Source organism: Theropithecus gelada, chromosome 14 (genome assembly GCF_003255815.1).
Source record: "Theropithecus gelada isolate Dixy chromosome 14, Tgel_1.0, whole genome shotgun sequence".
Lineage (NCBI taxonomy): Eukaryota > Metazoa > Chordata > Mammalia > Primates > Cercopithecidae > Theropithecus > Theropithecus gelada.
In genome coordinates, this window is record NC_037682.1 from 14,231,784 (window position 1) to 14,256,938 (window position 25,155).

The 25,155-nt window shown below is 44.8% G+C and overlaps 1 protein-coding gene across 3 annotated transcripts in view; it reads right to left on the bottom strand.

The window, feature by feature from the left end:
• The window catches only part of STX3 (syntaxin 3), a 51,372-nt gene that overhangs the window by 23,581 nt on the left and 2,636 nt on the right, over positions 1 to 25,155 (bottom strand). For all 3 annotated transcript variants that reach the window (XM_025355660.1, XM_025355658.1, XM_025355659.1), the window contains exon 2: positions 9,100 to 9,183. In XM_025355660.1, the coding sequence (XP_025211445.1) occupies positions 9,100 to 9,183 (84 nt within the window). The remainder of the gene's footprint in view (positions 1 to 9,099; positions 9,184 to 25,155) is intronic.

Below are 25,155 nucleotides of genomic sequence, written 5' to 3' on the forward strand. Positions count from 1 at the left end.
TTCACCATGTTAGCCAGGATGGTCTCGATCTCCTGACCTCGTGATCCGCCCGTCTCGGCCTCCCAAAGTGCTGGGATTACAGGCTTGAGCCACCGCGCCCGGCCTAAAATGTACTTTTCAATGCTTTGTTAGTAATATGGGAATCCAGATAATATAGGATTTAAGGAATTAAGATCCAACAGATCATGGGTTCAAGTTTCTGCTCCATCTCTCTTAGCAGTTGTATGACCTTGAACACACACCATAAGCATCCCTAAGCACCAGTTCTCTCGTCTGTGAAATGAGAATTATCACAATTCCCACTTTAGAGTTTCTGTGAAGATTAAATTAGACAACACATGCCAAATGTTAACATAAAGTACATACTCAGTAAATGTTAGGTGATGACAATGATAAACACAAAAATGCCAGCAATTACTGCACATTTATCATATGCCAGGTACTATGCCGTGCCTTTACAGGCATGTCTCATTTAATCCTTATAGCAATCCTGTAAAAAAGTCTTAACAAAACAGTCTGACCTCATCAGTAGCCACCCAAGGAAATCTAAGGTCAACACCCAAGTCAACCACTCTTCATGCTGGGCGTGGCCAAATATAATTACCATATTATACTAACAACCATAATCTAACTAAAAGGAAGGGATTATTTTCGAGATATGGATGGCCTCTTCCCTCTGGACCTAATTAGCCCATGGAATCTAATTAAACAAGGAAAAGCAGAGAAAGTACTACTTTGTGGAACTGGCAGCTTACATGGGGTAAGATGGAAGGCTAAGCAAACAAGCTTTGTTTATTCTCCCTAAGAATTAAGTCTCGGCCTCTCCTAAACTCCCAGGTACCTTGTACCTCTAGTTGAGCATTAATTGCTGCATATTTACATATTGAAAACTTATTCCGAGGTGACAAGAGTAATGTGATTGTAACTGTCAAATGATCCCTCCTTTTCACAATTTATACACCTTTACTTTCCCTTCAAAATGACAGAATCCCAAACAGTCTTCATAGTGGAGCTGCTCAGTCAAGTCCTCTTTAATTTGTTTGCTTCTTTGCTTTAGAAAACAAATGTTGATGAAAAGGGAGGGAAAAGGCCACCTCGGTCAACCAAGCAATGGAAGTTGAGTCCCAAAGGCGTTTTATCAAGACCAGGACTAGTGTTTCAATTCTCCTTTTATGAATGAAAAGAAAAGTATGATCTCAGAGTTATACTGACCAATGAAAACAAGTATTCTGAGACAATAATCTCAAGTAAATTAAGCGTGTTGGGGCTTTGCATCACTCAAAATTTAGTCCGGAAAGTGAAAACCTATCTAGTTATTTTAATCAAAGTACTATAATAAAGCGATTGTTTATGCAGGGATGGAAGGGTCAAGAAGCCAAAGAGAAGTCTGCTGGGGCACTCTGAAAATTAGCAACAGCAGGTCAAAGGGAAAGAGAAGGAAGGTAGGGTCACCAGAGCCTGAAGCCAGAGCTATCTGATGGGGGCCAGACCATGGTGGAGTTGACCAGCAGAACTGGGACCACGGAGGCAGGGTCTACTGAGAAAGAGCTGAGACCATGAAGAAGGCATATCTGAGGTGGAGAGAGAAAGGAGGAAAACCATAGTCTCTTCCCTCCTCAAGTCTTCTGCTAGCACCTCACTGTCTTAATCTGTTCAGGTTCCTGTAAGAAAAATAACATAGCCTAGGTGGCTTAAACACAGGATATAGGAGGCTAGGAAGTCCACTGGCAGATCTGATGTCTGAGGAGGACCCTCTTCCTGGCTTGTAGACAGCTGCCTTCTTCCTGTATCTTCACATGGCTGAGAGACAGATCATCTTTCTCATATCTCTTTCTGTAAGGGTACTGTTTGCCCTCATGACCTAATTACCTCCCCAAAGCCCTACCTCCAAATACCATCACATTGGACTTCAGCATATGAATTTTGAGGGGACATAAACATTCAGTCCATAACACTCTCCTTAGTCAAATATACCAAAAGCAATTGGTAGGAGAACCTGGGAAATGTAGTTCCCTGCAATACAGAGAAGAGCAGAGGAAGGACAGTAGAGAATGGGCCTGAATGCAAATAGGCAAATGACTGGCAAGGGCTTCCTGCCTGCCCCATTGGAAGAGCCCAGAAATGCAGAATCTACCAGTTTGCTTGGTAGGTCACTGTCATCCAATATGCTACTTAAAGAATTAAAAAGTGTTCAACCTGCTAGATTTAATGTGTGGATTTCCAAGTTGTATTCACTTTGTGGTTCTTAGTTCTAACAAAAATCAAGCCTACCTAGCAAATCCTTATGCTTCAAGACTGGTCACCTCACGCCTCCTCTAGCCAGGTACTGTTCCACCCACCCCTCACCCTGCCTGGCTCTGCTGCACTATGCCCACAGTTTATCCACCCTTACTTCTCCCAGAACTGATTCAGAACCCCTCCAGCACTAGGGCCACGTGTTGCTCAACTTAGACTACTTGATATTCATCACTGTTAAGTGTGTGGGGTCACTCAGTAGACATTTGTTGAATAAATAAATGAACGTAAGTAACTGCAGGAGACAAGCATGCTTCTTCTGTCACTACAAATGGTCTGTGTTTTTTAAGCCTACTTGTTATGGACTGAATGTTTGTGCTCTCCCAAAATTAATATGTTGACACCTAATCCCCAGTGTGATGGTACTTGGAGGTGGGACCTTTGGAAGGCATTTAGGTCGTGAGGGTGGAGCCCCCATGACTGTGTTTGGTGCACTTACAAGCAGAGGCCAAAGAGCTAGCTTGCTCTTTCCGCCATGTGAGGATACAGATACAGCAAGATGGCAGTACACAACACAGAAGAGGGTCCTCACCAGAATCCAATCATGCTGGAACCCCAGTCTCAGACTTTCAGCCTCCAGAATTGTAAGAAATACATTCTTATTTTTTATAAGCCATTCAGTCTATGGTACTTTCTCACAGCAGCCCAAACTAAGACAGCATTCAAAAAAGTAAACTCTCGGCCGGGCATGGTGGCTCACGCCTATAATCCCAGCATTTTGCGGGGCCAAGGCGGGTGGATCACCTAAGATCAGGAGTTCAAGACCAGCCTGACCAACATGGTGAAACCCTGTCTCTACTAAAAATACAAAAATTAGCTGGGCATTGTGGTGGGTGCCTGTAATCCCAGCTACTTGAGAGGCTGAGGCAGGAGAATCATTTGAACCCAGGAAGCGGAGGGTGCAGTGAGCCGAGATTGCACCATTGCATTCCAGCCTGGGTGGCAAGAGCTAAACTCCATCTCAAAAGAAAAAAGGAAAGAAAAGAAAGAAAACTTTCATCCTTATTAATAGAAGTTCCATGTTAGAAAGTGTTGCTGTGAAAAATTAAATGCTAGGATAGCCAAATTAAGCTGGTTTATTACAGGACTTCTTAGAGCTTTCAATAAGTTAATGTGCATTTTAAGTTTCCAAGAGAAGAAAGGAGTAGGAAGCATTTCTCAAACGTGTTTATATTTGATCACAGAAGGCTTTTTGCATCTGACATTGCTATCCATGACAACACATTTTGACTGACCCAACAAACAGCCATTCCCTAACCCCTTCCGTTTCTTTTCTTTTTAACAGAAGTCGGACTTTGTTTCGGTAGTGGCATTGCCAGCCCCAGAGGATATATCATGATGTGTTTGATGGCGATCCTGGCAATCCTGTCCCTTTGCTGAGTACTCACTTTCCTGGTGTCCCTTCCAGCTAAGAAGGCCCACACCATGTGAGCCAGTGCTATCCAGGAGGCCACAAGGGAAGTCAGATTGGAGGATCTGGGCAGTTTTCCCCCCGATGAAAGGATCTTTGGACTTTTCTAGCTGCATCCTTTCTTAATGCTTGCAATGCTGTCACAGGGTGATGCCAAATAGAGTTGTGACTCTGGTGGTTTCAAAACACAGGCAGGTGGGACCTATGTACTGCTCTCTTAATCTGGCAGGCTTGTGACTGCTTTAATAATAGAGCCAGGCAGAAGTGAGGAGCTGTGTAACTTCTGTAGCTGGAACACTTGCCTTGCATCCCTGAGCATCTATTTAACAAGTTCAATAAGCCCTAAGTGGGCCAGCTATGAGAAGCCCAAGCCACAGAGAGAAGGCAAGTGTAGGTGCTCTGATTGACAGTCTCTGCTGAGCTTTTCCCTTGAGCCACCCCAGTAAAGGCACCAGACAGTAAAATTTAAAAAGCCTCTACAAGATTCTAGCCTGCAGTTGTTCAAGTCTTCCCAATAAAGGCCCCAGAAATTGTAGAGCAGAGATAATCCACACCCACTTTGCCCTGTTTGAATTCCTAATCCACAGAATCTGTCAGCAAAACAAAACAGTTGTTTTATACCACTAAATCTTGGGGCTATGTTGTGATATAACAATAGATAATCAGAACAGATTCTCTCTCTCTCACAATCCTTAGAGAAAAGCCAATAGCGATGCTGACCTAGAACCCCAAGCCAACCTCTAAACGGCACCAACCCTAACTCCGAACTTATTCATGTGCAAAATAATTATGTATCTTTATTGCTTAAGCCACCGTTAGTCAAAAGCATCCCAAATGATAGGCTACACTGCTGCTCAGGATCACAGATTCAGGTCAAAGCTCTCATCCTTTTTCCCCTAGGCTCCACCAGCCGACTTGCCTGTCTTTCCACTTCAGGTCTTTCTCACCCTCCACAAACTGCCATCAGAGTGAATTTTCTAAAACACACTCTGAGCCCATCACTTCCTTGTTTAAATCCTCAGAGGTTCCCCATCACTTTGCAGTGGTGCATAGCTGCAGTAGGCGACAGAATTATCTGGAAGAACTTCCTAAAAATCCGAAAGTCTGAGCCATTCCAGTCCCTAAGAATCAGGTATGTGTATGTCAAAAAACTCCCCAGGTGATTCTGATGACACGTCTAGTTAAGAACCAGGGAAATCTCCCCTCACCTTCCTCTCTCCAGGCAGAAATTAATGCTTCCTCTTCTGTGCTCCCATGGTAACTTCCTGACACTTTTCTTACCACATAACAATGTTTTAAAAATTTCTATCACCCTTACCAGATAAGGAAACACCAGAGGGCGAGAATCCTGTCACACAGAACATTGGATCCCCAGCACCTAACACGCTGTCTTGATGACAGTAAGCGCTCAAAAAGTTTGATGAATAAACGAATATACAACAATAAACCCCTAATGTTTCTGTCTCCAAAGGCAGGTCTGTTTCCTCTGAACATGACTCTCTGCCAACTGAGCAAACAGACCAAGAAAAATATAGACAACTGCAAATTAGACAAAAATGTGGGGTTTATCATTTACCAGGCTCTGGCTTGATCAGTCAAAGTGGCCTGAAAACCCAAGGGCCAATCTTTTTCTCCAACGATCAAGAAGCTAGAGAAGATACAATGGAATCTGACAGAGAAAACCACATTCTGAAAACCCTGGTCCTGTGACTTCATGTGCACCTTGCAAATGACTCTATGACCAAGCTGTGATTCATGCTCTCAGCAAATAACCAAGGATGACCTGCTGGAACCAGGCCAAAAGGTAAGTTTTATCAAGAGTGCTCTCCCAAGAAAGCGACTTAACTATATAACCTGCAGGGTGTAGTGGGCACGCTCACCAGTCACATAGAGGCGGACAATCTCTCATTTCCCCAAACTTCTATTCTCTGAAACATAATTTATCCCAATGTCAAGAGTATGTCTATACCACATTCTATAAAATAAACTTTGTGGTCTGCTTATTCACAAGTACATTGGGGGACAGAAGGATGATGAGAACTAAAATTTGCTGAACATATCTAGTAGATGTCAGGCACTGTGCTAGGTGCACCCATACCCTTTCTCATTTTATATCCATAAAAACCAACAGGTAATATTCTCTTTTTAGAGAAAACTGGGCTTTAGAGTAATTAACTTTTCCAAAATTATACCACTGGTAATGGGCAGAGCTGAGATCCAGACCACGATAGGTGGGGCCAGAGCCTACTTAATCCACTCCCTCTTACTTCTCCCCCAGGGGCTTATCCTCTCTGTGCTCTATCAGATCCAAGAAAAGAGGAAAGTAACGCTGCCGAACCCCATGCTAAGTACTTTGTGAGCATTAGCTCCTTTAATCTCCACCAAATCTATGACATGAATATTTTTCTCCCCATTTTACAGATAAACCCACTGATACTTAGAACAGTTAAGAAACGTGACCAAGATCACACAGTTAGCGGCAGATACGGAATTTAATTCAAAGATCACGTTCTTTCCACCTCCCCATGCTGTCCCTCTTCTCCACCCAAAATAAGTTTCATGGGGTTTTCCCCTAAATGACAGACACACATATTACAAAGAGAAAGGAATAAGCAATGAAGCAGTCCTGAAGGTCTTGTTAAATCTTCAAAGGCCTCTTCAGAAGTAGCTATCACCCATCCAGTGCTTTTCTGTCTGACAATCCTTCCCAGACGTGCGCTCTCATATGATCCTCATGGCATCCTGGAAAGGTAAGTACCAACACTCCCAATTTCCAGAGCAGGACATTAAAGCTCAGAGAGGTTAAGCAACCTGACCAAGGTTACACTACTATGAAATGCTTGAAAAGTGGACTCAAAGCATGTTTTAGAGGCCAAAGCCCACCATTTTCCCACCTAACAAAGAAGGTCCTCTCGGGGACCCTCTGGCTCTGAAGAAAAAGGAGAACCCAGTTATTGGAAAAGATTCCGCATCTTAGGGAAGAAGTTTTTTAATGTATCTGGTTCTCCAAGGTAGACTGAGACAAGCTAGAAAGACTTCAAACGTCTCCTTAAGTCCACCCCAACCACAGAGTGAAAGGATATTGTCCTTCCACAATCCACAACTGGAACACATGGAAACACATTGAAACAACACAAAGCCTAAGTGTTGTTTGATCTCACTATGACTCTGGTGGACCCGCCTGTGAGGAGGGTGGGGATCTGTGGAGAGTTTACAGCCAACTTCCCAATCAGGCCAGCACACACTCAAGTTTGTTCTTAATTCCTGTTTATTACTCTAACACATAAATGGGCACGAACCGTCAAGCCCCACTCCATTCCTTTCAGAAAAAAACTGGAGGGCTACTTTTCCACATCCACAGTCTAGAGGATGGGACGCATCACATTCTCTCTGCAAAAAGAGCACGACACCTCTTGTTTTCTTTCCAGGGAAATTAAACACCTAAGAAACCATAGTATGGTGGCAGAAACTTCAACAATAGTGAGCTTTTTGTTTTTGTTTTTTGAAGTATCATTCATTAAGCACATATATGCCAGATGCTATGCTGTGTTACAAGCATTATTCCTCTTGGTTTTTTTGTTGTTGTTGTTTGTTTGCTTTTGAGACAGTCTAGCTCTGTCACCCAGGCTGGAGTGCAGTGGCACAATCTCGGCTCACTACAACCTCCGCCTCCTAGGTTCAAGCGATTCTCCTGACTCAGCCTCCTGAGTAGCTGGGATTACAGGCGCCTGCCACCACACCCAGCTAATATTTGTATTTTTAGAAGAGACGGGGTTTCACTGTGTTGGCCAGGCTGGTCTCAAACTCTTGACCTCGTGATCTGCCCACCTCAGCCTCCCAAAGTGCTGGGATTACAAGTGTGAGCCACCGCACTTGGCCTGTCTCCCTCTTAATCCTTATAAAACTCTATGGAGATTTTTGTTGTTTATTGTTTTTTTCTTTTCTTACCTAAACACGAATTTTTTTTTTTTTTTTTTTTTTTTTTTTGAGACAGAGTCTCGTTCCGTCGCCCAGGCTGGAGGGCAGTGGCCAGATCTCAGCTCACTGCAAGCTCCGCCTCCCCGGTTTATGCCATTCTCCTGTCTCAGCCTCCCGAGTAGCTGGGACTACAGGTGCCTGCCACCTCGCCCGGCTAGTTTTTTGTATTTTTTATTAGAGACGGGGTTTCACCGTGTTAGCCAGGATGGTCTCGATCTCCTGACCTCGTGATCCACCCGTCTCGGCCTCCCAAAGTGCAGGGATTACAGGCTTGAGCCACCGCGCCCGGCCTTTTTTTTTTTTTTTTAGGGGACAAAGTCTCACTCTGTCACCCAGGCTACAGTGCAGTGGCATGATCATAGCTCACTGCAGCCTCGAACTCCTGGGCTCAGGTGATCCTACCTAGAGGAAATTACATTATTAATGCTAATTACAGGTAAGGAAGCCCAAACACAGATTGTTAAGGAATGTTCATGAAATCAACAGCTTCTCAGAAGCAGGGCTGAGATCTGGGCCAAAGTTTACCCAGCTCCAAAGCCAATGTTTTCATCCACTTGCCTCTACAAGCTCTCCTCCACTACCTACCTATCATAGCACCATCCCATCAAGGACCTTTAAGATCAGAATACGTGGATCTGTAGACATGAACCCATTTTTGCCCCTGTTGAACTTTTACAAAACTGGTAGTTTTGGTTTCTCAGTTACCACTAGAATTAAGTCAGAGGGACCACAATTTTTTTTTTTTAGACAGAGTCTCACTCTGTCACCCAGGCTGGAGTGCACTGATGCGATCTCGGCTCGCTGCAAACTCTGCCTCCCGGGTTCAAGTGATTCTCTTGCCTCAGCCTCCCGAGTAGCTGGGATTACAGGTGCACCTGGCTAATTTTTGTATTTTTAGTAGAGGCAGGGTTTCGCCATGTTGGCCAGGTTGGTCCCAAACTCCTGACCTCAAGTGATCCACCTGCCTCGGCCTCCCAAAGTGCTGGGTGTAGGCGTGAGTCACCATGCCCGGCCCAAAAATTTTCAAAACTACACATTTGATGTATCTGAATCACAAGCCTAAAGATGCAGTGTTTTATACTCATGGTTGTGATCCTATGGTTGATTCTGTAATTGTTATGTACTTAAAGCAAGAAAGGATATCATTAAAATGTTGTCATACGGCGTAAGACTTTAAAAGCATCTCTTCAATTACATATAATTGACCCTCTGCTGACTTTCTTAACAAGATTTTTTAAAATCCAGATTCAAGTAAATATTGAAAAGAATGCCATTTTAATTTCTTTGTCTGGCCATCCCACCCTAACAAAAGACTGTGACCTTCCTCTGCTACCCTGAAAAATCTAAGGTTTTTTATTCTTACTAAGGAAGTAGTGTTTCCTTATGTTAGAAAAAAATACAGGAAGATTACCTACCTCAGAAAAGAACTCATCCATAAAAGCCGTGTTGTCGATAGCAATCTCGACCTCATCAGTATCATCATCCTGTGTCAACTGCTTCTGTAAAAGGCAAAACAGAGCAGAGTGAGACTAAAAACACAATAAATGGCTAACATTACTGAAAACTCATGAAGTACCAGGAGCTGTATTAACCATCTTACACATAATTTCCTTTGAAACTCATAACAGCTCTATGATATATCAAACTCTGGTGTCTCAACGTCTGAAATTAAATCCTACCTCTACCAATTGCTGTTTTGTTTTTGTTTTTGTTTTTTCAGAGGGTGAGGGGGAGAAAGGGAGGAACTGGCAAGTTACCTATCTTGCTGTGCCTACGTTTCCTTATCTGTTAAATGCTGATAACACGACTACCTGCTTCATAGGATTGTGTAAGGAATAAAACAGATAATGAATATAAGACGCTTTTGCATGGTGCCTGGTACACTGTAAGTTCAACACATGTTAGGTCTTGTTGCTGTTGGTGGTGGTGGTAGTTACTGTAACTCACTACAGTTGAGGAACCTAAAACTTACGGAGGTTAGGTAACTTGGCAAAAACCACACAGCTAAAACATGGCAACAGAGTCGAACTCATCTTTTGGATCTGAACCCCAGGGTTGCTAAACCCTTCTCCACACTGTTCAAACAGGTTCCAGACACAATTCCTACAAAGCATAAGCTTTCAATCTTCACGTTAGGAGTAAAGATTTTCCTGTTTTCAGAAACCACCTATCACAAAGGAAACAATGCTATGTCACTCCCTGTCAGAAGCTCCTGTTTATAAGAAAGAGGAAGCTCTCCCCCGGCCCCCAGCCACCTCTGGGGACCTAAGCTTTCTCAATCTCATTCAACTTCCTTTGTAAAAATTCACAAAATGGTAATCTAAAGGAAGTGATTCCATTCCCACCCAGCATAAGGGCCTGAGCTGTTTCTACATTCCTCTCCAGTGTTCTTCCCAGACAGCTGCTGCACAGCACATTAATCTCTGATTTCTAAGCACAGAGAACTGACTGTTGTGAAAGGTGGAGGTGAGGCAGGAGATGAATCCCCCATACCTGCTTCTTCACAACTTTCAGCAGCCTCTGACCCTCTAAGTCCAAGATATATCACTCTCAAGCGCTCAGAACTCCATGGGCAATCAATGCTACCTGGAGCCTCTCTCCTTCACCCACTACCATCCCCCTGAATCCACGGCAGAAGTTGTTACCGGGAAATCCTATGGTTATTTGGGATTCTCCAGCCATGTGAAGAGTCTCTTGATCGGCTCCCCCAGCATCTCATTCTCTGGCTGGTCTGCAACAATCAGCATTCCCAGCTTAATAGCCACATTCAAGGGAGTTGAATTTGAGGGCACTGCTACCACCTCCCCGATCATCTTCCCGAAATTCAGAACTGACCATGTGCCTCTGCTACGTAACATCATCCAATGACAGCTCAACTCCTAGAATTTGAAGTCCCAGCGCCTAACAGAGCACTTGGGGCCCTTTAAGATCCAGCTCCACTCATACTTCTCCTTCTATGATGCACACTCTAGACAAAGCAAGCACTCGGACACACCATTTCCTGGACACACCATTCTTTTAGATCACTCTATCACACGAGGTGTCCTCCTGAAAGGCATTGGTCCAACTGACCAAAATTTCCCTAGCCCTTAAAATTCAGCTCAGACAACCTCTCTATGCCTGACCTGGGCATGGCTCCCGCATGCAAAAGTTAAAACCTCCCTAAGCTCCCACGGCACTTTGCACAAACTTTCGACACCAACCATCACAGCCCTTTACTCACCCCTTTACTCACCTGTCTTTCCACACCAACTACAAACTCCTGGAGATTCTGTTACAGTAGATACTTTGGGGTTTTCCGTGTGGGTGGGGGAGGGGCAAGTTTATGGAGGAGGACTCACTCTGCTGCCCAGGCTGGAATGCAGTGGCGCAATTACAGCTCACCCCACCTTCAACTTCCTGGGCCCAAGTGATCCTCCTGCCTCAGCCTCCCAAATAGCTAGGACTGCAGGCATGCACCACCAAGCCCGGCTAAAGTTTTTTATTTTTTTGTAGGGACGGGGGTCTCACTAAGTTCCCCAAGCTGGTCTCAAAATCCTGGTCTCAAGTAATCCACCCGCCTCAGCTTCCCAAAGTGCTGGGATTATAGCTGTGAGCCACTGCACCCAGCCAGAGTGGATACTTATATGTGTGTCTGTGTCTGCTTGAAACACCTTCGTCTGTGGAGCAACCCCTCATGCCCTCCACATGATTTGGGGGAGGCGATCAACCATGACCCAAGCTCCCTGAGGAATCTGAATTGTGACAGGAGTCTGAAGTGAATGGGCCCGAGTCGGTCGATGGCCGCCCCCAGAGATGTCAGTGAAATTCCCAGAGCTGCCCTTGTTCCCATGCTTCCTACAACATCCCTTGGCTTTGGGCAGGTTCTACAGAACTTCCCTAGTCTTCTTTCAATGAGTTCAACAGTATCCTCCTAACATGTCTTTTTAAGTTCATTTGGCCAGACTTGGGTTTTGTCACTTGCAATTAAAACTGAGCACTGTACTTGTCATTAATTCATTTATTCCACATTTCCTGAGTCCTCACCCTGCACCAGGCATATAATAGAAATTTAACCAATTTTAGCTGAATAAATAACTAGCTTCCACAGAGACTGGCAGCCAGGATTCACCATCAGTTTCTAAAGTTTGAGACAAAATGTTCCCTTCATCAAGTATCACCAACTCTCAGGCCCCTCAGCAACCTCTAGAGAGTTCCAGCTCCCACGAAGTTCAATGTAACCCAGTCTTCCTCTAGGAGAGTGAGTTAATAAGCTTTTTGGGGAGTATCCTTTCTTCAGAATCATCTAGAGAATGACTGAGGGGACAGACCTCAAGTATACCGATACACACACTCCCCACACACACACACCCTATACATACACACACTCCATGCATACACCCGCCCACCCACACTCCACATACACACACCCTACACATGAACACATACCCTACACACATACACTCCACACATATACTCACCCACATACACTCCACATACACACACCCTATACACGTACATTCCACACATACACCCATACCCTTTCATATACCCTTCATACACAGTACACACACACACCCCTTACACACATACCCTATACACACATGCTACACACATACACTCCACACATACACCCACACCCATTCCATACAACACACCCTACACACACTCCACACATACACCCACACCCATTCCACATACACACCCTACACACACTCCACACACACACCCACACCCATTCCACATACACACACACCCTACACACACACACTCCACACATACACCCACACCCACACTCACACACACTCATAACCCTCCCACACACATCTACAAGCTCCCACACACACACACCCACACCTACAACCCACACTCCCACACATTCCCTCCACACGTACACCCACACACCCTCCCCCCACACACGCAAACACACACACACATACACATGTATACCCTACAAGACATCAATTCAGTCTTCAAACACATGTGTTAAGGAAATAGGAAGAGGCTACCATCATGGGATGGATTAAAGGAAGTTTCCAGAAGCTCGGAACAACTGTGACCTGGAGCACGAGAGGTAGACACCAATCACTCCATCATGACGTAAGTTCTCAAGACCCCCTAGTGTCCGTACAGGGATTCCCCACATCCACAATGGCTACTTCTTGGCTTTGAGCAGATCTAGCCAGGCAGCCTGGTGGCCTTCAGTGAGAATCTGTAAAACGGGCAAAGGGAAACCTAGGTCCAAAACCTGCTGTTACCAATTACTGGCTGGGATGCCTCAGTCAAGTCCCGAACCTCTCGGAGTTTCTAACCTGTAAGTAGTAATACCCCCACAGACCTTATGACCTTTATGAGGACCGAAAGAGATCACACATGGAAAGCACAATACCAGGCATATATCAGCGCCTAACCCCACTGCCCCGCTGAAAAGATGTGGGTGTACATGGGCAGAATCCCCTGTGAGTCATCACTGTCTGCATCCATCCTCATCCTCATCCTCCTCCTTCTCCTCCTCCACAGGAAGTTCTCAAACTAAAGGCTAAGTCAGTAAGATCGGCTCCATGGCAACATAATGGTCAGGGCTCTATACCACAGTCCATCGCATGCTACTGACTGAACATTAAACAGATGGTTTAACCCCTCTGAACCTCAAAAATATGGAATCAACCTAAGTATCCGTCAATGGATGATTGGATAAAGAAATATGATAGATAGATAGATAGATAGATAGATAGATAGATAGATAGATAGATAGAGGCAGACAGACAGATAGATATGGCAGGGGAGTAGATGACAAGAAATTACTTAATGGATACAATGTATAATATTTGGATGATGGATACACTAAAAGCCCAGACCTCACTACTATGCAATATAGCCATGTAACAAAACCACACTGCTACCTCCCCTTAAAGTTACACACATGTAACACACCTCTGAGCCTCAATCTCCTCATCTATATAATAGGAATAATAGAGTATTTTTAGACCTTACTTGAGTAGCAGACCCTATACCACTGCAACAGCCTCCTGCCCATCCCCACCTCCATTATCTCTCCGGTCCAATCCCATTCATCCCTGTTTCCCAATACATGATGGTTCCCTATTAATTACTGTGCAAAAGTCCTCAGCCTGTCTGTCACAACCCTCCGGAAGCTGACCGTATTTATGCGTTTAGCTATATTCCCACTCTTCTCCCCCAGGCACCTTCTGTTCATCAATTTGATCTCCTCACTGTCTTCTGCACACATCCCATTGCTTCCTGCTCCTGGGCTTTCTTAATACCATGCCCTCTCATTCTTAACCACCACCAATAGTCATATTAGCACTATGTCCCCTTATTCCCAACCACAACCAATATTCATATACTCCTCTGCTATCCAAATCCAACTCTCAAGGTCCAGCTCAGGTTCCATTTCTCCCACCAAACTTGCCCCACTTCATGTTTAACAAATAGTTTTATGAGTTGCCATCTCAACTTCAAGCTCAATTTTAACCAACTTGAGGTCAGGGATATTATCTCATAAGTGCTACTAGTAGCTCCTGCACACCTGACACAGGGCGGGGCACATAGAAAGCTGAAGTTGGTATCAACTGCCTGAATCTGCCTGTCACATGCGATGTGACTGCATGCCTACCAGCACTGCCAAAACGTACTCTTTGGTTTTACTGCAACAGAGAGAATCCCTGCAAAATCCACCTCCCTTCCCTGCCTCCTCCTTCTATAAAAAATATATGCTACCTGCCAGGGATGCTGTGAGAATTCAATATAATATTTTAAAGTTCCCTATGGAATGTAGAGCACACAGTAAGAACTTAAGAAAGCAACCATATATAAGATCTAGCCAAGTCAACTTCTGTATAGCTTTGACCTGGATATGAGTATCTTTAGATACAGGACTTTCAGAGCTGAATGCAATGTTAAAGATTTTACCATCAAATCCCCTCATTTAGAAAAGGGAAAACGTTGAGGTTGCATTCTGGGGCCCTAAATTCTTTTTACTTTCTGTTCAAAGAGGAGGTCTGGACAGAAACCAGGGGCAAACCAAGGCCCAAGATGAAATAATGAGTTACTGACACAGAAAGGAATAGAACCCAGGTTTCTGGATTTCCATTTTCCCATGCAGAGTTTTTCCCACTGTAGCATGCCACTTCCAAAAATACAAAATAACAACAACAAAGTTTGGTCCAGATCAGAAAATTCAAGGAAGAGGCCATCGTCGCATGTTATCTGGAGTCACATGAAACTGCAGCTACCAGCAGACTTCCCTACAGAGCAAGCTCAACCAATCCCAGGGCAAGGGCTCCTGCCCCTCTGACACACATGCGCTGTCTTGCAGATCTAGAGGCATCAGAATCCAAGGGCAAGGAAAGCACACAATGCTCTTATCTTCAGCCCACATGACTGAGCCAAGAAGAGAACTTCAGCATCTTTATCAAAGAATCAATGTATGTGGTAATAGGAACATTATAGGAGCTGCAATATCAGCCACAATAAAAAACATACAAGTAAACCACAAGCCCAGCCATCCACTTCCTCCCCTCCCCAACCTCCAGATGCCTCTCGCCCCAGGAGATGAGAGATATCACCAATGACTTAGGCAACACAACTCCAACCTGGGATCTATTTCCCCCGACCCTACCCCTCAAGTGTGCCCACAAATCCAGAAAGGACAGCCAGAGCTATGACCTCCTCTCTGGACAGAAAGTAGAAAGAGTTCAGGGGCCCAGAATGCAACCTCAAGCAACTGAACTGCAATTCCTGTCGCTCAGGGCTGTGTCTTTGTCTCAACTGCCTTCTCTATCATTGTTAGTCTATCTGACCACAGGTTCCTCTCTTCGTTAGTTCATATAATTTATAAAAATATCTGCAACCCATAGAGCCCCTAGTAGGTGCTAGGTGGCCACAAGACACTAGCTGCTTTGTGTACACCATGTCAATGAATCCCATCTGCAGTATGTAGTTGAGAACGTGCAGGTCAGAGAAGGTATAAGTTATTCAAGGTCTCCCAGCTACTGATTTGCCGAAACAGGGCTCAAGCTTAAGTCATCTCTCCTAAGCCCTTCTTATCGCACTGCACGCTGCTCAGGGCAGCCTGTCACTGAGAGCAGCTGGGGCCCAGAAGCTAAGCAGCCCAACCCTGCAGAAAGCATCCTGGGCTGAGAGAGAGGAGCTGTGGCCCTTTGGGGACAACTACTGTTTCCATTAGGCCTTTCTCATCAATTAAGGAGGGGCCTGGCTTTCCAGTGCAGATTTGTGGAAACCCAGGATACTTCACATGTGCCTCAGAAACCCCACTCAGGGTACTCAGGGAGTGGGGAGCCAATGGGGGGATATAGCCATCCTGAGCCTCACCCCCTCTTCAATCTGCAGAGCTTTACTTTTATCTGCTTTATATACTAGGATTGAATAAAGATTTCATTTTAAGAAAGAGTCCTCCTGTCACCAAAGAAAGAAAAAAGTTGGAAAAAATCACAGAAATAGATGAACAAGTGCTTTCTAAACACAAAGAGTCTGTCCCTCCTTTCCACATTAAAACACGTCTGCAACATCAGTTTAAATCATCAGTGTCTCCTTAAGAATTTTTACAAATCAGAGTCGCAAGGCAGAATGAGACAAAGAAAAAGGAAGTCATCCCAGATGAAGAGCACACTGTTCACCAGCTCTGATTCTCTTCCTGCCACAGGTGCCAGACCCCAGGGAGACAAAAGGGTCCCAGGACAAGGCAGAAAGCCCAGGAGCCCCCAGGAAAGTTTCTGGGTCAAAGAAGTAACAGAGGGGAAAGGGTATATATGGTCCTTAACTTCCCACAGTGGGGCATTAAAGGTTTGTGGGCCGGTGGGGCAGCACCCCTCCTGGCACAACCAAGTGAGTACAAATTCTTGCACCTTCTCTTCTCCAAATTTAAACAATTATTTGCCCTGGAGACACAGATGCTTCTTTATAAATCCAGATTATCTCCCAATAAATTTAACTCAAAGAGACAATGACACACCTGGATTTTTTGTTGTTGTGTTTTTTTGTTTGTTTGTTTGCTTGAGACAGAGCCTTGTTCTATATCCCAGGGTGGAGTACAGTGGTGCAATCTCGGTTCACTGCAGCCTCTGCCTCCTGTGTTCAAGTGATTCTCCTGCCTCAGCCTCCCAAATAGCTGGGATTACAGGCGCACACCACCACACCCAGCTAATTTTTCTATTTTTAGTAGAGACGGGGTTTCATCATGTTGCTCAGGCTGGTCTTGGACTCCTGACCTCAGGTGATCCATCCGCCTCAGTCTCCCAAAGTGCTTGGATTACAGGCATGAGCCACCACACCCAGCCTGACACCTGGTTTTTCTTGTCCTTGCTACCCACTTCTCCGAACTGCCTCCTTCCAGATAAGGGTCTGGGGACTCCTAAAGACAAACACCACCACTTACAAAGGTTACACAGACAGACAGACAGACACACACACACACACACACACACACGCACACACTGCCCAACATCTGGTTTTTCCAGTCCCTCTTCTTTCAAGAGCCAGAAATTCTGAGTGTAGGTTCTCAACAGGCACCCCATACTCTCTGTTTCCTACGTAAAGAGTCAAATGACTCTTCTCCAGTGCCCAGTTCTCTCACTAAGCTGTGCTTTCTCTTCCAGTGAAACCCTCTCAGAGGACACACTTCCCCTTTTCACTTAATTCCATCTTCCCCAACACACTCATCAGATGAAATCAAGAGGAAATCGACAGATGATGATATCCTAAGTGAGCCTCACACTTTTACTTTGAAGAAAGCTCTAGCTGAACAACTGGAGGAAAGAATTAGCCCTATTTGAAAGATGAAGACATTGCAGAATAAATCCTATCAGTGAGCCCAAGGCCAGTGAGCCAGTGGACGACTGGACAAGAGTCAAGGTCCCTGAGGACCCCACTCCACTCAGTGTGCCCTAACAATAATAATAATAATAATAGATAATGTGTGTGTGTGTTGTTGCAGGCACTTTTGTGGTTTCAAATATATTAATTCTCCCATTAACCCTATGAGAGACAAATATTACTTTCCCCATTTTCAGATGAGACAACTGCTTAACTAAATAATTCATCCAAAATGATTCGGCTAATAAATGACTTCATTAGGACTCCTCAAGTCTGTGGAAGCCCAGGGCTCCTGCTGTTCCCCACTACACGCACTTGAAGGCACCCTCCCTGCTCAGGCTCAGTGAACACGCTCTCGCTCATTTCAGGGGATGCCACAACATCCATAAAACTAAGGTGGATTAACCTATATGCATGAGTGAAAAAGATACCAGTGTATATAATCTAACTCAGGCAGTCAGATGTATCTTTGTACCTCTACAGAGATACGGAGCTGAAAACCTGGCTCTACCATTTAATAGCTATATGGTCTTAAACAGGTTACTTAACCGCTCTGTGCCTCAGTTTCTTCATTTGTGACATGACAAGAATAATCTGCTCATAGAATTGTTGCAAGGATTAAATCAGTACTACACATGACATGTTTAGAGCAATGCTAGGCACGTATTAAACGCCCTAGATCATGCCATCTAAAGCAGAAAATTGGGCCTTGTTTTTGCTAAGAGTTTCTGTCAAAGATGCAGTTCTAATGCCAATTCTTAGACAGTGACACTAGATGTCTCAGGAGGAGAGAATTTCATGTATTCATTGGCATTTACCTCATGTGCTTTAAATCTGTCATTTTTCTACTATATGCTTTTAAAGAAACAGAGCTCCCTCTCAATTCTTCTTCCACTACTTCTCCCAAATTTTGATATTTACCACTCTTGTGATCATTCATTTCTTATTCTTTTTCTCTTTTTTTTTTTTTTGAGACGGAGTTTCACTCTTGTTGCCCAGACTGGAGTGCAATGGCTCAATCTCGGCTCACCGCAACCTCTACCTCCCGGGTTCAAGTGATTCTTCTGCCTCAGCCTCCTGAGTAGCTGGGATTACAGGCATGCACCACCATGCCTGGCTAATTTTGTATTTTTAGTAGAGACGGAGTTTCTGCCATGTTGGCCAAGATGGTCTCGAACTCCCAACCTCAGGTGATCCACCTGCCTCGGCCTCCCAAAACTGCTGGGATTACAGGCACGAGCCACCGCACTAGTAGAACAACTAGTGATCATTTGTTTCTAAATAGTTTGTCATTTCTACTTTGATTTATCTTTAGCCCAAGAGTGATTTAGTAAGGCATTCTTACATTTCCAAAATGGATTCGCCTGGGGAGGACAATTATTGTATTAATTTCTAATTACATGACTGTTAGGAAATGGCCTATATGACTTTCAGTCTGTGACATTTGGCATTTTCTTTGTGTCTTAATACATGGTATTTCTTAATTTCCTATGTGTGTTTCAAAAGAACTTGCATTGGCCGGGCGCGGTGGCTCAAGCCTGTAATCCCAGCACTTTGGGAGGCCAAGACGGGTGGATCACGAGGTCAGGAGATCGAGACCATCCTGGTGAACATGGTGAAACCCCGTCTCTACTAAAAAATACAAAAAAAAACTAGCCGGGCGAGGTGGCGGCGCCTGTAGTCCCAGCCACTCGGGAGGCTGAGGCAGGAGAATGGCGTGAACCCGGGAGGCGGAGCTTGCAGTGAGCTGAGATCCGGCCACTGCAACTCCAGCCCGGGAGACAGAGCGAGACTCCGTCTCAAAAAAAAAAAAAAAAAAAAAAGAACTTGCATTCTGTTTGTCGGATACAAAAATCATTGAAGTCCAATCCTCACATGCCATCCTACCTGCTTTTGCTTCTCCAGACCTGAGGTGAGTCTAGAGAAGGATAAAAAGTCCCAAGAAAGTAAGAAGAGGGGGAAAAGGCCCTCTAGGTAGACGTTATGTATACTAACAAGGAATCTGTGGCTACGAAGGTTAATTCATCCAGAATCACATAGTTAATAAGGAACACAGCCAAGATGAGAAACCTGGGTGGTCTAATCCGATGTTCACTCCTTCATTAACTCAGAGAGGCATCTCAGGGTCTCATCACCCATCAGCACAGCCACAATGTTCCATGCAAAGTAACAGATTCATTTGTTCATCCACTCAGCCAGCAGTATTTATTGCGCATCTAACATCTGCCAAGCAACAGTCCATGAGATACAATACCACATGACACGTGAGGACGGTGCTTAGCCCAAGGAATTATACACCCAAGAGAAGACGCAGTGCCCAACCTTGCCTGAATTCAAGGTTGAGCCTGGGGAAGATGGAAGCTTATTTGAGAATGTTGGCAGAAGTGACTCCTTGGATAAATTTTGAGGAATGAGTAGATTTACCCAAAGGAAACCTACAAGAAGGCCACTCAGAGTGAGAAGATCAGACCTTCCTGCTTTCTCTCTCATCCCAGGAGCCATTCAAGGAGATTCAAAGAAAGCCTTCTTCTTCCTCCTGGAGATTTCAGGTGTCCTTTAGATCCTTCCTCCTCTACCCCACACTTCTTCCCTCTCTGACTTCCTTTCCCTTCCCCTGTCTCCTGTCCTGGCCTCTGGACACCACCACGGCATTCAGTTCTCAAGGACACAGGAAGAAGAAAGGAACTAATACTGTCTTACTCCATCCTCAGCCTTCTCCCCAACCCCTCCTTTCAGCCTCTGTCCCACAAGCTTCCTCCCGCTCATGGTCGTTCTAGAATACTTAAATAACAGTGACAACGCATAACCTTCATTGAACACTCAACATGTGCTGAGTGAGGATCCTTCTAAGATGTGTGCTTTCTATTGCCCATGATAGTTAACCCCTAGGCCAGTCTTCTGGGGATATTCCCCATCTTACAGCTGAGAAAACTAATGCGTAAAGACACCAAGTGACCTGCCCAAGATCCTGTGGACAGTGGGCACCTGAGCTAGGAGGGGTGCCTGGGCAGCTGGCTGCTGGGCCTTTGTCCTCAGCCATCTGGAGTGTTGCCTCTTAATGGCTGCTCCACTACCACCCCAGCTGTAGCAAGTAGCACCGGCCACAGGAAATGTGCTTCCAGAGTATTAGAAAACAGATGCTGGAGCCCTGCCGACAAGGTCACAAAAAAACAAGAAGAGACTAAGCAATTGTCAGATGGGCCAGAGGAAGCTAAGGAGACGTGACAACCAAACGCAATGTGGTGTCCTGGATCGCATCCTAGAACAGAAAGAGGACATTAGTGGAAAAACTAGTGAAATCCAAATGAAGTCTGGAGTTCGGTGAATAGTAACGTACCAATATAAGTCTCTTAGTTTTGCTAAGTGTACACTGTAGTATAAAATGTGACCAAGTGAGGGAACCAGGAGAGGACTAGACAGGAACTCTTTGTATTATCTTTGCAACTTTTCTGTAAATCTAAAAGTAGGCTAAAATTTAAAAATTTATTAAAAAAAAAAAAAATCCTGATGCCATAGACAGCTGAACACACCCAGACACTATTTGCTACACTAATCTCTTTAGGTGGGGGTTGAATTTCACACAGTTTCCAGGTGGAGACTGGGGAAAGTTGCCATGGAAATCGTCCAATGCCAAAAAGCAGGCTGCCCTGAGAGAGGAGATGGGGTGGGGGCAGTTGCAGAGGGGCCTAACATAAAGGTGGCTGGAGGTTAAGGCCCCTCAGGGACTACAGAATCTGCGGGCAAATACATTTACAGAATATCCCCATTCATCGGCGGGACAGTTTGGTTTACAGCTTTACAGGCTTTGGGCTGGGAAGGTACAAGAGAGAATGAGACACACGTGATCTCTGCTCTCCCAGAGCATAAGAACTAACACAGTCAATGGTATCTGCAATTGCAACACCATGTGGCTATTTGTATATACCACCAAAAGTAAAGTTTGTGGGGTCCAAGGAAAGGCATGGTCAGTGCTGTCAGCCTGGGAAGCTAGATGACACTGCAACTGAGACTTTGGAGATATGTAGGATTTTGCCAGGAGAAAAATGGTGTAGCTAAGTTTTCACCACGGTAGCCACATCTTTGCCTTCATTGTCTTTCTAAATGAGGGGCAACCTTCCATGTCATCTTGGGCTAGGTGTTTTACGAGCCTTGGAACTCCGTCCTTGGGGATGTACCTGTAAGGTCTGGCTTCATTAGCAAACATATGGGTTCCCTCAGTAAATGTTCCACTTCAGGTAGGTAAAGGTTCACCAGCCCACAGGGAATGGAGCAAGAAAAATAAGTCATAATAATGAGTAAAGGATGTTTAAGGGTCAAGCTGTTGTTGATTATAAGAGACAAATGTTTAATACATGCCTACCATGCAGAGTGCTAGGCACTGGGGCTCCAGAGGACTATAACTGAACTACTGTTGCATCAGGGGCATATAGTGCAGTTAGGGAGACGATCAAATACAGTGTAAGGTGATATGAAGAAGCAAAACACACATGTTCAACTCTTGAGCCCACCACTTCCCAAATGGGGATCTCAGTCAAACCTGAGCCTCAATTCCTTCACTTGTAAAGTGAGAATAATATCCCAATTCCTTTGCTTGTAAAATGAGAGTAATACAAAAACCCACTTTGCCTTGCAGGGTTGAGAGAATTAGAGACAAGGTATGTAAGGTATGTAGCGCAAGTCTGTCCAATAGTAGCTGCTCAATAAATGATCATTGTTATTGTACTTGATAGGGTGACAAGAAGTACTAGAAACATTGACCTTAAAGACAAAAGAACCTAGAAGATAAAGGGTCCAACTTATAAAAAGCAGTGGACAGTGGTTTCAAACCCACTCCATGGTAACTAAAAAAAAACAGAGACAAAACAAAACAAAAAACACAACCCACTTCAAAGCAACATATACCCCATGAGAGCTGCAAGAATGGAGGAGAGTATTCTAGGTTGCAGTTAGAGAACACGACTACCTATAAAGAATGAGTTTTGGAAGATGGGTAGAAATTTTGACAAAAGGCAGGGAGGAAGCTTTGGAGGAGAGAGAGGACAGCATGAACAAGTGTCCCTCCCTTAGCTCCTGCCAATTCCCCCTACTTCCCCCACACTCACAGGAATAAAAATAAAATTAATCCCCTTCTCTCATCCAAGCATTTTCTGGCCTCTGGCTGATGGGGCTGTAATCCCCACTCAATCCCCATCACTCTCAGCTCTGCTTCCCGTCTGCTCACAGAAAAACAGCTCTTCCAGAGAATGAATCCTCCCAGGTACAGAGAAGAGGGGAGGCAGGAATCCTGACTTGTGTGAAATTTTATGACTAGAGAAGGACAGAATCTCAGTGAAGTGCAGATTGGCATGTTAAGGTTCAGTTATGATCCAAAGCACCTGGCACATAGAAGTGGCTCAATAAATATTTATTAACAAATTAAGCTTTAAAGGGGAAGTGCACAGCTCCATGCTTCTGATGGGGTTACAACGTTATCCTAAGGAACTATGATTCCACAAAGATCCCAGAGCTTCCAGTGGGGAAGGAGGCCAACAGCAGCCATTTAGGAAGCAGAAAGACACAGAGAGAGTAAAAAGTCAGTCTGGCCTTTAGAGCCCCGGGTGGTTGATTTCATCACTGTGTCCCTATTAGTGCTGGTCTTTGAAGGGTCATTCCATCCACATCATTTCTAGTCCTCTATAGATCAGTCTCTAAGGGGGCCCAAAGGCTTCAGCCTCTATTCCATACACTACTGGCTTCTCCATTACCATCCTCTCCCTTTGATTACTATTGGTCGTCTTGTCATGTACTACATGTCTTTGTTTTCCCTATGTGATCATTTACCCTTTGACACTAGGACTTTGTCAATCCTGCCTAAACCTGATGCCCAGCAGGATGCTAGGCACACAGAGGTCACAAAGCTCTGATCATGGTGGTCAGCAGGTACTATACACATGCGACTCTGCCGATGCTCCCTTGAGTTTTTTATGTGCTTGATGGTTTATACACCAATGGGAGAGTGATTAAGACAATCGAAGATCCTTGCCTTTCTTGTTAAGCCTCAATTTACTCACTTGTAGAATGAGACTAATAGAAAAACCCACTCCGCTTTGCAGGCTTGAGGATTAGATACAAGGTACCTTTACGTATCTGGTATGTAAAGCACCTCACGTACCTCCAACCACCTTTACATATCTGAAAAGGTCAGATTGGGCTGGAAGAAGCAGCTGAACTCAATCATTACTTTGTCTTGGGAACCCACCCAAAGCCTCATGCCCATCTCCCATCTTCCAAAGACTGGCCAACAGGGTCTTCCCGTAGTTGCTTCTATCACAAGGATGATATCCTCATGTCTATTTCTTCTGCTTCTTCCTACCTGACCACGAACCTTCTCAGGGCCAGGAACATGCGTTTATCACCACTACACTCCAGCATCTAGTGCAAGGACTGGCACACACTAGGTACTCAGTACTCAGCAAATGTTTACTGAATGAAAACAGGGCCATGCAAAAGATCACTAGAGCAGGAACTGTCTGGACTCAGCAGATTCAAAGTTCAGCTGCTGAGAAGTCAGAGAAAATCACGTCCTGGGATAGGCTAGGTAGAGGCACTGCACATTCCTGGCAAGCCTGTCCTCTGTCACTGAAGAAGCAGGCTGTTGAGGGAGCCCGCCAGGAAGAGCAGTGCAAGAGACCAGGTGAGTCAGGTCTTGTGACCATGGCCTCAGGAAGGGATGCCCTTCTCTGTGGACGCTGCTACCAGCAGGCCAAGACAGAAGAACTCACAATAACAGTGGTGGGTGATTGTCGTGGATTACCTCATTTTACCCTCACAATGATCCTATGGGAAAAGGGTGATGATCCACTTTACAGGGGCAACTCTGAGGCCTCAGTCCCTATAGATTTCAAAGCCTTAGGACAGGCTCACAGACAATTAAGCATTTTATAAAACCACACATTCTTAAGGTTGGTGAAGGCCTTATATCTCCTAGTTCACCTCCCCTCCAAGAGATGCTCAAATTCCTACAACATTCAACCTCCCAACAAGCTTCTTGCCTCCTTCCCATGCTAGAAGGTGCACCAGCTACTCCATCCTTGGGCAGCTCTGTCTACTAAAAATGCTTTCTTACAGATTCCTCATTTCTACCCATCAACCCCATATGTTCTCCTTGTATCTACCCAGAGGAAAGCCAATCTCGGGCACGAAAGCCCTCCAGCTACCGGGAGGCAGTTACCACCTCCCCTCCTCAGGATTTAGAAAGAACACCACAGAAAGAGATTGCATAGGCTGCTCAATGTGCAATCTGTTTCATGAAGGTTGACAAATGCTTCTAATTGATAACGGAAATCAGAGGGAGAAGATGCATATCTTGTTTCAGTGAGGGTGATCCCTGGGAGTCTGGCTGGGGAAAGGGGATAAGAGAAGGTGAACTGACATCAAAATCCACATAAACTTTAACAGTCTTCACAGAAAAAGCTATAATAACACCAGAAGGGACTTCTGAGATCAATTAAATTCCTCGTTGTACGAAGGAGGAATTGAGAAGCAGAGAAGTTAAGCGACCCAAAGAAAGACAGTGATCAGAGTCTTGGAACCTGCCACCTGTGTCCCTTTGTCCCGCGCTGCCATGCATCTGCTCCAATACGCTACAGAAGCCACCC